This window comes from Cynara cardunculus, assembly GCF_001531365.2.
Source record: "Cynara cardunculus var. scolymus isolate 2C chromosome LG 14, CcrdV1, whole genome shotgun sequence".
In the NCBI taxonomy this organism is placed as follows: domain Eukaryota; kingdom Viridiplantae; phylum Streptophyta; class Magnoliopsida; order Asterales; family Asteraceae; genus Cynara; species Cynara cardunculus.
The window spans coordinates 221,118-236,532 of NC_037541.1; the positions used below are offsets into that span (position 1 = coordinate 221,118).

The window sequence follows — 15,415 nt, forward strand, 5'->3', positions numbered from 1 at the left end:
ATACATAATAAACATCTCATTTTCAAGATAAAAAATTAAAATATAATTAGGATAATCATTGAGTATTAACAGAATACTTAATTATCATTCTTATAAAAATCATATTATTAAACAAAAATAAATAACTTTGTTATTAAATCTAAATTCAATTTATAATAAAAAATTGAAACAAAAAATGAGAAATTTTAAATAGTTAATTTAACACTAAGATCGATACTTTTTTTTTCAAATTTATACTTTGTTTAAAAATAAAAATATTATCGTTTTCTAAAACCACGTAAAACCGTATCATATCGACAGAGAAATGAATAAAATGAAAAATTAAAATTTAGATATATTTTGTTGCATTGTACAAGTACCATTTTAATAAATATTAAAATAATATAGTACAATTTTAAGAACTTCTAGGTATGAATGAATTTAGCCCACCCATTATATTAAAGAAATTAATTGAAATAGTCAATTTTCAGGAACTAAATTTATTTGAAAGAATATTCATTTGGAAGAGTTTTTTCACAGGTTGAATAAATGTGTTTTTAATTGAAATGGTATGTTTGAAAAAACTTGATTTTTTGCATAAAGTTCCTTAAGATTACAAAATAAGTCGCTACCAAACAATCATTTATAATTAACCGAATAAACTGAGTCTCATTGAGCTTCTAACAAACAAGCTGTTATTTGATAACCTATACAAGGTAATTCGATTATGGCTTGATGAAATAGATAGTCACTTATCCACTCAGCCAAAATGATATATGAATAAAAGAAAAGGTCAAGAAGTGGCAGAGTAGCCATGCAGCCATAAACGATCACATCCGATCAGCAAGGTACCGACCAAGTGAATCAATCGGTTTCTGGGATCTYCCGTCTCCAGCTCCCCGTCGCTTGATTTTGATTCGGGCAAGATAATCAGCTGCGATCCACGCAAAGCTCAAATTTACTGTTTTGTCCCCTCGCCCAGGTTCTTGCAAATCCTGTGATTGCTTTACCCAAATCGGATGGTACGTAACCTGGTACCAAGCGGACGCCTTTCGCTCATACCTCTCGTTTCTTTCTTCTTCCGGAATCTGGTCAAAATCAGGACCCAGATAGTCAAACACCTTCCGGAACTCCTTCCTCAATGCACTGTACGCATGTTTGATCCTTTCTTTAAGTTCACCTTGCTTCTTGCTAGTATGTTTCGACATTGACCAAATATGACCCGTGACAATCTCTTCTTCTCGGGCCACCTTATACTGTCCGAGAAGCCCGTTTAGTTGTCTATCGTACGACAACTTACAGCCCCAAGCATCGTTTACAAAGCTAGCAGCCTCACGAACCTCAAGATCTTCGTCATAATGTATGTGGGAAGGGAGGATTCCAAGTTCGGAAGATGGCGTGACATCTGTGGCGCTACAATCTTTGACATGGTGATAAAGTTTCCCGAGTATTTTCTTCGATTTGTAGCTTTGGAAACTTTCTTTTCCCATGAAATCCGGGTAAAGCTTCGGTCTAAGAGCTGGCGGCATGTTCACGATCTTGCCGGTTTTCGGGAAATCAACGGCGATAGCCGCTAGTTCTGCCAGTTTGATGCAATTTTTTTCTAGAGCTCCATAATCACTCATATCGGCATGGACTACGTATGCATTGCAAATCGTTCCAAGACGGTCGTTAACCATGTTCTTGGTGAAAAAATCTATTATGTCCTGTTGGGATAAAAAAGTAACAATTTACGTTTAATTTTCCTGAAAGATCGGAACCAGATCAAACCAAACAAACGCAGATATAAATATTGAATCGATAGAGATAAGAAAGTTACTGAGTGTTTAACATCGCGTGGTAAAAGTTTGGCTTCGGCAGCAGTGTATTCCATCGGCGGCCAGCTCTGTTTGCTAGGTGGTATAAGATTTTTATCCCATGTAACGAAATAGAGATCGCCATCGAGATCACTTCCGGAAGCTTCATCGGTGTGTGGCCGGTCTCCTTTCTGTGGAAAAATCAAACAATCAAACAGATGTTCGAGACCAGGGACATCTACAGCCTCTAAAACTCGAACATCACCAGGATGAAGACACGGATTCTTTGCAATGACCACAGTACCCTTGATCACTGTCAAATTTCGTTTTGTTTCGGAAAATCTCGACCCGTGTTTCACAAAACAGTTCTCGACCGATGGGTTTGATACTTGAATATAGCACTGGCCTTGTTCAAGAACACCTAATTCATCCAAACAACCCATCAACAACCTTCCTTTGGGCACAAAGATTCGAGATTTTTCACGTAAATCTTTGAGCTGTGCAACTCGGATGCTACTCAACATGCCGTGAAGGTGTGGTTCGGTTGTCGGCTTGAAACCGGCAGCCAACATTATCGAAGCTGTACTCCCACTTTCGGCACACGATGTTGTGATCACGTCAAATGCCATATCCGTGTCCTCGAGCATTTGGTTCAGATTTCTCACCATTTTCGTTTGCATTTTCCAAAAGATATTGTCTCCAACATTCAAAGCGGAGAGTAGCGTTATTATCTGACGATTCAAGAAACCGGGCTGTAACCTTGTCCAAGAACATATTTCAAGAACCGTATGATCAGACTCGAATTTATTCATGCTCGGCCTTAATGAAAGCTTGATATTGTCCCCCTTTTTTCCAGGCCACCACACGATGACTCCCTTACAACCCGCGTATCTGATCTGATACGCACACGGCTGATTGTCTTTCAACTGCAACTTTTCRGCAACTTCAAGTGCAAGTTCCGGTGACATTTTCCCGATCCCATCCGAGAACACATAACCATTCCTCTTGATGTCTTCAAGGTTCAAATCCACCTCGGCTCTCGGGACCTTGACAGTCGCATATGTCGATGAGAAGCACTGCCCCATTCTAGCAGCACATTTAGCTACATTCCTGTTACTGAATTTCCCCATCCATGCTGTTATATCTGTGCATGAAATCTTCCCGTTTTCAGCAAAAAACCAAGCAGATCGATCCCTCAATTGGTTCGCCGAGAAAGCCAAGAAACGGTATCGACGGCCGCATAAATAAAACCCTTCACTCAAAATGTTCTTCACCTTTCTAAACATAGTTGTTTTCTGTGCAATAGAACCTTTAACGATGAGAGCCGGGTAAAAGTTGAGAACATGGTTGTTTAAAGTMCTCATACCTTCATCCATAAACGTAACTCGTAAAAACCTGTCAGAAACTTCTCGATAATGCCGAAGAACACGATTAGATAGCTCRACTTCTGGTGGTAGACAATAGGCTTTGCTTGGCGTAATGACCAATCTCCGAACTTCGGTTATGTCTTTTTGMTCTATTTGTTTCTCAATAAGCTTTGGATTATTCAGTAGCCATTCTTGAACGATTTTCAATCGAGTAAACCCGTCATATAGAGGGTGACGATATGAACATATATGCTTCAGGGCAGCCACATTAACCTCCTCAGATTGATCTCTCAACAGATCAAAAACTTTTTCCGAGAATTGGTGCTGGTTGATGATGCCTCTGTGCAAAACCGCGTTAACCAAGAACAAAACTTTAAAGGATATATCGTCTTCGTATTGAATACAAAAAAATGGATCTCGCAATGGAATCCCGAATTCTGGTTCATTCTGTACCTTAAGCTTTGTTCTAAATTGATCGATAGGGACACTTTGTCCTCTAAGGAAATCTAAAGCTTTTTTTGCCTTCGGTACATCTCGAATCCGGATCAAAACGCGATAAGTATGGCATCTCCCAATAGCCCCACTTGGCGTAAAATCRGTGGTCCGGATCCATGGATCATCATCATCCAACATTTCTGCTGGATGTGTGATAGCGATATCATCATCAGCCGTTCTATAGCTAATAAGAGGAGCCGATACCAACTGAAAAACCAAAACCATATGCGACTGCAAGCAATCCTTAATGTCGTTAATTTCTCTCACCAAAAACTCGACCTTAAAATTGCATTTTATCACTGCATGATTCTTCGTCCCCTTAAAAGAGAAAGCGGTATCTTTAGTGAAAAGAAACTTACAGCTATAATCAAACGGGTCAATAAGAAAGTCAAGCCCGGAATCAGGCCCTCTCCAACCAACAAGAAAATTATCCCGGCTAGCAAACATCCCGATCTCAAGAACCACATTTGATAACTTAATCCTATACGGATTTTCCGGCCCCAAACTAACCTTCGAAGGATTGTTGAGAAATACAAGCTCACCTTTGCCTTCGATTTCTAAAACTGAATTGACCGAATCAGGATCCACGAAATGCACAAATGCATGGGGTTCAACCTTCTTGTAATCATCGACTTTTTGTATGTTCTCGAGGTCGGCATCAAATTCAGGATACGTGTTGGGAGGAGTTGAGGAAGCTTTTACTCGACACCTCCAAACTTGCCCGACGATTTCTTCTAAGTAATCCAAAAGCATCTTGGCCTTAACGTGATCGCCAAAACCACCTACACTAACCTGTGTGATTTCCATATCCTTATCGCTTCTCTCTGCTTCCATCTTTCGTTGAGGATATTTCTAGAAAGTTCTGAAGTTTATGAGAACCAACTTCTTTTTATGATCAAACTGCTACTTCAACATCAAACCTGCAAGCACTTTACACCAACCTGGCATCAGTTAATTCAACATCGATTGTTCCTCCATTTTTCATCTTCATAAGTAGGTCCCGTATCCTTCTATCCTGAAAATAGAAATGAAAAATGGACTCGAGAAGTGATAATCAACGGGTCAATAGCTACTGTTCTTTCTTCTAGTTCATTGTTATTGGTTTTGACGTATTTTCCTTGTCCATGGTTATGCTGTCATGCTGTGAAGTGTTGATATAACATTTTGCTAATCATTAGCTACTGAAATATCTTCTACTGGTTTTTGCTTTTATATTGCATTGTTGATCTAACATTTTTTTGTTGTTGGTTGGTTAATATACCTTTTTTTGCTGTTGATATATTTATGGGCAAGTTTTGTGTGTGGAAAATCCAATGTTATTACATCATGGGTATGTTTTTGGTGTTAATCGTTCTCCAAATGCGTTCTAGATTTCATTAGAAGTTGATTTTATTGGTAATATCTAAGTCATCTTGTGTAAATTGATAAACATGAATTTTGATTTTCAATACACGTTCTATAAGAATGAGATACTATTTGCATTGTATCTTGGTTTAGTTGGGTGAAGATCTTTCTCTTGATCATTTGCAATGTTAAAAGGATACGGGACCTACTTATGAAGATGAAAAATGGAGGAACAATCGATGTTGAATTATCTGATGCCAGGTTGGTGTAAAGTGCTTGCAGGTTTGATGTTGAAGTAGCAGTTTGATCATAAAAAGAAGTTGGTTCTCATAAACTTTAGAACTTCTAGAAATATCCTCAACGAAAAATGGCAAGTTACAGTTACTATTTTGTGAAGAAACTCATCTCCATGGCTATGGATAGGCATGATAAAGAGAAAGAAATGGCAGCCGTTCTTTTATCTAAGCCCAACAACAAACAGCCCCTAACTACAGCAGCTATAGTTTTATGATTTAAATAAACAGAACAATCTCATTCAATTAGCTACTGTTGTTGTTGAAGATTCCCAACTTGTTATCCCAATATTCATGCATCAATCAACCATCATTCATCATCATCAAGAAACAACAACAAAAAAATATGTCTAAAGAACCTTAAGAAAAGGTAAAACCCCATATAAAGAATCTTAAGAAAAGGTAAAACCGACCTCACCCATTAAACAAATATGTCTAAAGAACCTCAACATTGATCATCATCAAGAAACAACAACAAAAATAGAAACCAACCCATGTTTGGATTCTTGTTCAAAATACACAAACATTATCCAACCAAGGAAAAAAGACTCACCTTTTTATCTCATATCTATACATATACACACACATATATATATATATATAGAGTGTGTGTGTGTGTAATTGTCTGCCCAAACAAAACGTAAGTCTTCTGACCAACAGACATGGCTTCAAAAAGATTGTTAACACATGGAGGATTCAAAGGCTTGGACTTGAATATCACTCAAAACAGTCAAAATTTATCGCAGAACTGAGGAAGAGTAAGGTTTTACTGCATTAGTCTTTTTGTGTTACAGAATGTGTCCAACCTTCGGGTTTTAAAAAGTATAGAATATTTTATTTTTGATTGTGCTAAAGTATAGAATCTGTCGTGATAGGCTTTGCAGCTGAGTTTTGTTAAGGGTTGGAACATATTCAAATATTACTCAGCTTTTATAAAGTATAGAATATTTTATTTTTGATTGTGCTAAAAGAATGCAGTATTTATTTTTATAGGAAGATTTCAGTTCAATCACCCACTCATTTGCTCCTCTGTTCTCAAGGATGGTATTTTGGTTCCATGAAAGATAGACTAGTGGTTCCCTTGGTTGTTAAGGCTGTTTGACAGTGATCAAACATAGGGACTGTTAAGGCTGTTTGACAGTGATCAGTAGATCGAGAACCAAAACAAAGAAACCAAACATAAATCAAATAAGAAGTTAACAAAGAACCACATTTTGGATCATAGTCTCTTACCAAACAAAATGGTTGCTTGTGCAATCAACTATGAGAAATCCATTAACCAAGAGAGAAGCCATTAATATCACTACTGATTCTGCTTTCAAATGCTATTAACAGACTTCACATAAAAAAACCCCTTATAGGATTTCAACCGTGGGGTTCACATACAAAAACCCCTTATAGGAGGTAAACCCTAACCCTTTTTTGAACCAGGCAAAACAGAAATTAACCAAGCAAGGAGAAAGAAAATCGAGAGATAGAGAGCTTGAGAGATCGAGATGCATACCTTAAAAATCGAGAGATAGAAGACGGTAGGCGAGAGCTTGAGAAGGATCCACAGACGCTGCGATGGAGAGGTTGAGAGAGACCAGCTAGGCGACACAATAATAAGAGGTGTCTAAATAATTCAGATATAATAAGCTTTTAAGCTTTTAATCGAAAAAAGAAAACAAACACACTTAAGGTCTAACTGATTTAGACATAAGAGGGTATTAAGTGTTTTTTTGTAAAAACAAACAAGGCCTTAGTAAAAGTCTTAAAAATAAGTTTTGATGCATAAGGTACTACTTTTTTATGCATCGAGTCTTAAAAGTCTTAAAAACAAGTTTTGATGCATAAAATACTACCTTTTTATGCATTGAGTCTTAAAAACAATAATTTATACCTAATGTACAAGTTACTAATGCTACCTTCACACTCCTCTAAAAGAAAATCATCTTCCCAAGACAAGCTTGTGAAGAAGATTATCTTCCCAAGAGATGCTTCAGAAATTCGATTCAAATATTGACGATTCATGCTCCCTTGTGATGATTACTTATTCAAGATCACCGTGTAATCTCTCTACACACTCTCATCGATTCCGTCCTAAAGTGACGATGAGCTCTCAATTCATGCTTCAAATATGGCTAGGGTTCCAATCCAGGTAATATTTTTGTTTTCCATCTTCATTTGATTGGTTAGGGTTTTTGAGTTTTCTATGGGTTAGCACTCAAATTAATTGTTTTTGTGTGTTGATTCCCATCGAAATCTTCACTTTTATGGGTTAGGGTTCTTGAGTTTTCTATGGGTTTGTATGTAGTCCCCATACTTCCGGCCTTTTCATTCGCCTCCGCCGCTTCAGTTAGCCGCTCTTGGAACCTCGTTTGCGATCGCGTCCTTTGTCGCCCCAAACTCTCCTCCGCTTGTCCCTTCAATTTTTCTCTCCATGTAAGCCCTAATTTTTGTATCAATTGTAAATTATATTCGGAACCCTGCCATTCAACAATTTTCATTTTTATCTCCCAATTATCGTTAGGTTGCTGTAGAAGATGTGTTTAACAAAGCACTATCGGAGCCAATTCAGCCTCATTTTGCCATTGCTTCTATCGGTCCTTAGACTTTGGAGCTTCATGCCATATTGGCATAGTTCACAGGTCCACTCTGAAAAAATGAATTTGCTCTCTTTTCATATTGTTACCCCCTCTCCCATTGTTTGTGATATGCAATTATGGGAGCATAAAATTACTAATGCAATAGCTATATGACAGTTGGTAATTGTTGTTTTAATCTTTCTTCTTGCAGACATATCCAAACCCATTAGAGTCCAGCCAGGCCCTCTGCAATAGTTAAGTATGTTTTTCTGGTTTTTAAACCTTTTATGTTATAAACATATTTTATTTGTTGGTGATTTTATGAAACTTTCCTTATCCATGTTTGGTTCTTTTGCGTTGTACATGTTTCATTCCATTTATATGGTAGGTATTTTGAGAAGTATGTTTTCCGGAAGGAATCTATTTAACATCCTTTTCAACTAAACGTGTGATTTATGATTTCCTACATTCTGTGTGTGCTATTATATGTAGGTATGCAAGGTTACGAATGAGGGTAAATTTGATCGGCAAAAATCAATTGAGTGATGGTAAAGTGGTAATATGACTTTTTTATATTCTTTATTGATTGATTTTATTTTGCATTTATGTTATTGATCGATTTTATGAGGAATCACCTTTTTCTTTCTAACGTTTCTTTAATATATCACTTTTTTGATACAATTTAATTATGAATTGCAATCAAACTGGCCGAATGAACTGTGTTTTATTGATCTCACAACATATCACAAAAAACATATCTAACACCTCACTTTAACTCACTTTTATAGCTGCTCGTCTCCTTCCTTAACTCTTGTAACCACAAACTAACAGCGCTGCTTCTTTACTTCACTTATTCCAAAGATTGATTTACCCTTTAATTGTTCCTCTCCTGGAATACATAATACGAGATCTGTTTGCATCACTTTTCTGGTTTAGCCTCGATTGAGGTTTTGCTATAGCCTCTCAAGTTCAATATTTTCATTTAGAAGTGTCTTTTTCACAAGTGTCTGGATCTGTAAGACACCAAATAAAATAGTTTTAAATTTCAGTTGAATTCCCAGCATGGATTAAATTGTGTTCTTACATTTTTCTGTTGCTCATATGAAGAATTTGGGCCAATTCTGAAAAATAGTACATTAATTGTTTGTCAAGAATGAAATTTGAGCAAAGTTGATCTTAGTGCAACTGTGCAAATGATCACATGCATAATTAYAGGCACACACTTYGGATGTGATATTGTTGTTGTGTCACATACYTGYAGGATAGTTGGAAAGAGAGAAATCTTGCACCAATTCTTGAGAAGAAGGGTCCATGTTTCTTCATCTTTCATTTAATGCAGGAAAAACATTTTTTGTAGTTTTTTTTTTTGAGAAAGTCGTTCTATGCTGCTATTATAAGGTGTCTATCTGTTATAGTTAATACAAAAAGGGTCTATCTGGTTTCAGGTTTGTGTCTATTTTACATGCTGCCTCCTTGAAACCGGATGCTGATAAATCTGAGTATATGTCTCAAGGAAGAAAAGTTGGTAAGGGGGTATTTGACTCTTCGACAGTCATGGTGACTTGGCCAAGTGAAGCTTCTATATCTTCTGGTAAACAGTCTACACCTGTTGATGTGGAGAATGTTGCTTCTGTTGACAAGAAGAATCCATCTGAAGCTTCAGCAAAGGCTTCATACTAGAGGAAAGTTAAGAAGTCAGGTCGAACTATATCTCAGGATACAGACTCTCCCATTGGTAATCAGTTAAATGAGAGAAAGGTGGATATATTTGCTTGTGAGGCACAAAATCCTACCTCTGATGCATGCGCTGCAACAACATCTGAGGGCTCAAAGATGCTTATCATCACATGCATTCCAGTTTATTTTGAAGTCTAAACTCGGTAAGAGTAAGTTAGGGTCTATTTGGTTTGGCTAATTTGGCCAATGTCTATAGTCTATGAAGCAGCAACAATTCAAACATGCTTATCATAGCTATGCAGTCTAACATTTTCTACAGCTTGTTTTGCTGTAGAAACAGTCCCAAACTACTGCTTGTTTGTACCAAAACAGTCCCAAACTACTCCTGGTTTTGCTGTTTTCTTTGTGTTTTTCTAAGTAACATTTCTTTGGGTCTTATCATTGTAATTCTTAGGAAAACGTTGAGCTAGAAAGAAAGGGGAAAGTATTAGAGTTTAGAACAAATTACATGGAAATTGTACTCTCTAAATTTAACTCAAATTTTGTTTTATGTGAATAACTATGAGCAGATTGTCCGAGAATTGAAAAGGGAGAGGAGAAAGCAGTCTAATCAAGAATCTGCCAGAAGGTCGAGATTAAGGAAACATGTATGACGTATTTTTCATATTATGATATTATTCTCATGCAACATTTAAGACCTGATAAGCCCCATCTTATATCACCAATTTTAGTCCGAAAATGAAATAAATTTGATATTGMAAAGTCCTTGGCAGCATAGGAATAGATGGTTGACTGCCAGGATGTTGATTCACAATAGAACCGAGTCCCCTCCTAATAATATTGTATTATGTACCTCTAATATTTAAAAAAAAAAGTGTAGTTAGGAATAAAAACATGATTTTCTTCTCTGCAATAAATCAACCAACCGAGTGCAATTTTTATAGTGTAATTTTTAAAAAATTTGCTATATCTATCTTCCTCGCATTCTTTATAGTCAAATCTTTATAACGTGGACAACGAGCAGCTTTTATAGTCTAACACAAAAAGGCATCTTTGAAATTGGACACATGGCAGTTAAATGACAAAAGGATTACTCACCATTAATTTATATGGACCCCAATTTCCAACTACAATGTTATTGTTGGTTAAAATTGTGAACTTACTATCAATATTTACATAATATATGGATACCCCTTTCTTAACATTGAGAAGCATCTAACATTCTGATCAAACCTTTGTAGTATATAGGTGTATATAGGTTGTATGTTGGATACAGGCGTATATAGCGTCATGATGATTGGTTTTTGGATATTATGTATGTTAATTTGCTTGTGGGGATTCTATGTTTATATAGGAAGTTCAAGTTGGAATGGATCCTGTTGGAGAGCTTCGATACCCATCTTACCCAAAGATCAAAGTAAAACGAAATATGGAAATTCCCATGAATTGGAGCACCTTTTTGATCATATTCGTTGGATTAAATCTATCTAAAGGTTGAAATTTGTTTTCGGGTTTCCACCGTTTTTGTTGGTTTCATTTGAACCTCTCTGTATTGTTCTATTTATCACAATCAACTTTCTTCTTGTATAGGTGTCATCTTTTTAGTCAATCGGCTTTCTTCAAAGAGAGTTGTGATTTGTTGGGTGTCTGCTGAAGTTGAATCATCCTTGTATAAATTTGTAGGGTGTTTTTGTTTTATTTTTAATAGATTAAACTTCAAAGAATGCTTTTATGTAGTCAAGGGAACCTCTTCTTAGATGGAGTTGATCTAATTCGTTTGTTTCTTGTATATTACATTTGATAATCGATTTAATATAAACTAAATTTGTACATTCAATTAATACTGGTAGATGATTAAATTAGGTCAATTATTTAATCATTTTTATCATATTCGTCCATGCAATTACAAATATTATGTAAAATAATTTCTTCTTTAACGACTCATTAGTAATTAGATTAGGTTAGGTTAGGTTAGGTTAGGTTGGTGTAAATATATTGGATTTTTAACTATCATATAATTTATCGACGCTCGAGTCTATTGAAACCATAACTCTTATTTGTTCAAATCATTTACATTTGTGACTCCCCGCCGCATTGCTCGGGTATACAACTAGTATATATATATATATATGTATAAAATAAATAGTAATAATTAAATATAATATATTATTTAATCAATTTGATATTTTTTGGATTTTAGATATGACACGATTTTTTAAACATTCAACACCCCCTATAAAGGGGTGCCATTAGTACTCCCCAACAATGGCCAAATAGGCCCGGTCCGGTCCGGGACCGGTAAGGACCGGATATAGGACCGAGAACAGGGACCGGTTGGGGTTTTTGGTAGTTTTGTGGGACCGAGACTGTTTATGGGACCGCCCCTGGCCCGGCCCGAAAATTCAAATAATTTTATAAATAAATGTATTTTTAAATAATTTTATAATGTATTTTTATAAGACAATGTAATTTTATTTATATTAAAATGTATTTGAGTGACCCAATTGTAAATTTTATAATGTATTAAAAATATATATTATTAAAAAAATCTTATTTTTTAATGTCGGGACCGCGACTGGCGGCCCATAACCGGTTTATAAAGTACCTTGACTGGTCCTACCATTTTCGACCAGGACCGGTTATGGCCGGTTATGAGAAAGCTGGGGACCGATTAGGCCTGGCCCAGGACCGGTTTTTTGCCATCACTAACTCTCCTAAATAGTTGGTTAAAAACGAAAAAAAGAGGCTAAAGTGACCAATCTACTCATAGCTAACGTATAAGTTCGATGTCTGAGGGGTCAAATCCAATACAAATTACATAGGTAGAAGATTCTTTTTTAATAAACAAAGATAAATGATCAGTTTTATAACAAACGACAAACCTGAGAAAATAAATTCATAATTTACTCTAAATAAAGTCATACTTGGTATTAAAAAGGTTACATTTAATTAATTTTTAGAGACAAAAACCATAAATAAATCATCATAAGAATCTAATACATTATTTTAATAATGACTTTGTAATAAAATAACAACTCAGTTTTAATGATAAAAGAATCATTCTCATTGATACTGATCACATAAAAAACAAACCACCTAAACATCACTCCTTGTATATATACAAGAATTCTCTCAAACTGTATTGTGTTTCAAGCTATGGAATTATTCATTATTTTTACGGTACTGCTGTTATTTCTTTCTGTTTTCTTTCTTGTTCGAGGAAAGAAGTATTCAGATAAAATCCCACCTGGTTCTCTAGGACTACCTTTAATAGGGCAAAGTCTCGGCCTCTTAAACGCCTTGAAAGCCAACGCGGTGGAGGAGTGGTTTCAAAAAGGAATAACCAAGCACGGTCCCATTTGGAAAACTGGTCTTTTTGGATACCCAACTGTTGTTTTACATGGTACAGCTGCAAATAAGTTTGTATACACTTGCGACGGGAGTGTACTCAGTAACACACAGCCACCATCGATCAGCAGGATTGTTGGTTCGAAGAATATAACTGAGTTGGTCAACGATGATCATAAACGAGTCAGAGCAGCGTTGGTTTCGTTTCTAAGGCTTGAAGTGTTGAAGCAATATGTTGCGAAAGTAGATGACGAAATCCAATACCACCTTCACACGCATTGGACTGGTAAACATGAGGTCCAGGTACACAATATTTTCTCCGCCCTAAATTAAATATAGAATCAATTTCAACATATAATTTAATAATTAAGTACTTTGACATTTTTTTTAACAACGATGTAGGTGCAAACCCTCGTCAAGACCTTAACCTTCAATGTAATCTGTTCACTTCTCTTCGGGATCGAAAGAGGACCCAAAAGAGAGAAACTGCTACCACTTTTCCAAGATATGATAGAAGGGATGCTAGCGATTCCGATCAATTTACCCTTCACCCAATTCAATCGCGGAATTCAGCAAGAAAGAAGCTGGTACCGATGCTGATGGACCTTGTACAAGAAAAAAGGGAGGCACTTGAAGAACAAAAACGAGCTGATCCTCATAAAGATCTCATCACTTCACTGCTTAGCATTCGTGATGACGACAACTTACCAATGATGTCTGATGAAGAGATAATCGACAACGTCATTGTCGTGATGGTTGCAGGATATGACACAACCTCTGTCTTACTGACGTTCTTGGTCAGACTTTTGGCAACCAATGAATCTATCTACTCTGCTATAGCTCGAGGTATGATATCTTTATCTCCATTTTTTGAAAAGAATCTTTATCTCCGTTTTATTGCAACCACATAACTATAATATATATGGAATCGTAAAATTTTACAACACAGATACAAAATGATTATCGTGATATGAAATAGAATAACGATTCATTATTTTATTAGCATTTAATATAATAAAAACTAATCATAGTTACAAAATACCGTACAAAAAAACTAAGGGGCCGTTTATCAAACGCTTACTAGGGTAAGCGAACACCAAGTCACATTACCTTGCCGGATGAATATGGTAAGGATCAAGAATCTTACCCAGTAAGAGCCAAACAAGGACCAAGAGTCTTACCCGGTAAGTAAGCACAACGAATCTTACCACGGTAAGCGCTTTCCGGATAAATTGTTGCATAAAATACCGTTTTGGTGGATTAAAATCTTATCTGATAAGTAAATAGTAGTGTTAAATTTTATCGATAAGCGCTTATCGGGTAAGTGTTTGGTAAACGGCCCCTGAGAAATTAGACAAACTTGAAGAATTTGAGATTGCAGAACAAGAAGAAATTGCCAAAAACAAGACAATGGGAGAAGCTTTGACATGGGAAGACCTTGCGAAGATGAAGTACACATGGAGAGTAGCATCCGAGATGCTGAGGATAAACCCTCCCGTGATTTTATCCTTTCGGCGAACCGTGCAAGACATCGAGTATGGAGGGTACATAATTCCAAAAGGATGGCAAGTACGTCAAATAAACTATCAAAAAAATATTTCACTGAAAATGCGATTGAAAAAACTGTTTAGTTGAATTTGCATATTGTGTTTGTTTTTCAGGTGTTATTGTCAGCGTCTATGACTCACATGGACAGTAACATTTTTCAGAACCCGACCATGTTCAACCCAACCCGTTTTGAGAAAAATGCACCGTCACCACCACCTTTTGGTTTCGTGGCGTTTGGAGGAGGGCCAAGGATGTGTCCTGGTATCGAGCTTGCGAAAATGGAAACGTTGGCCATGATGCATCGTTTGGTGACGCAATTCACATGGGTTCTTATTAACAAGGACGAACCCTTCAAAAGAATCCCAATGCCAGAATTCAACAAAGGATTGTCAGTTCAGATCATGCCCATAAAAGCATCATCAATGCCATCTGAAACAACAATGTAGGCAAGATCTGGTTCAATAACGTTGTTAAGACAAATTATATTTGTTCAAAGCAGATACATTTTATGCACACTCACATATCTACCTCAAGGTGTTCTTATTCGATCATAAATTATGATATTTGTTAGCCATTAAGTCAGCAATGCCAAAATCGAGCACTAGAATCACACTCACTTAATGTGAGGACTTAGTAGACCCGATTAGACCATATGTCATTTGTGGTATGTTTTTTTTTATGAACAAAAACAGATTGTACTTTTGTTGAATACAGGAGTGTTTGAAATTTAGAATATAAAGCAGAATCAAATAACATCTATCACTGGCTACATTTTAAATCTTTTATTATAACGAGAAACCGATAGAAATTATAAAATGACAATAATGCCCTTTAAGAAACCCATTTTTCACTTGTTATGAAATCGTAATGTCTTTAAATGAAATGAAGTTTGAGTATTTCCGACTCCAATAGGTTTTTAAATATAAAGTACATTAATATTTTGTTCTACTGGATTTTCTGTATTATTTCTAAAATACTGAAAACTCCAATTTTTGATGATC

General features: G+C 36.1%; 1 protein-coding gene and 1 pseudogene across 1 annotated transcript; one reads left to right on the forward strand and one right to left on the reverse strand.

The window, feature by feature from the left end:
* Nucleotides 1-604: 604 nt before the first annotated feature.
* LOC112526324 (RNA-dependent RNA polymerase 6-like) lies at nucleotides 605-4,542 on the reverse strand. Its single transcript, XM_025136585.1, has 2 exons — nucleotides 1,799-4,542; nucleotides 605-1,685 (listed from the first exon to the last, which is right to left on the reverse strand). The coding sequence occupies exons 1-2, from the start codon at nucleotides 4,469-4,471 to the stop codon at nucleotides 810-812; spliced, it is 3,549 nt and encodes a 1,182-aa protein (XP_024992353.1). The 5' UTR covers nucleotides 4,472-4,542; the 3' UTR covers nucleotides 605-809.
* An 8,132-nt stretch (nucleotides 4,543-12,674) lies between these two features.
* On the forward strand, nucleotides 12,675-14,860 carry LOC112526813 (annotated as a pseudogene).
* Nucleotides 14,861-15,415: the final 555 nt, after the last annotated feature.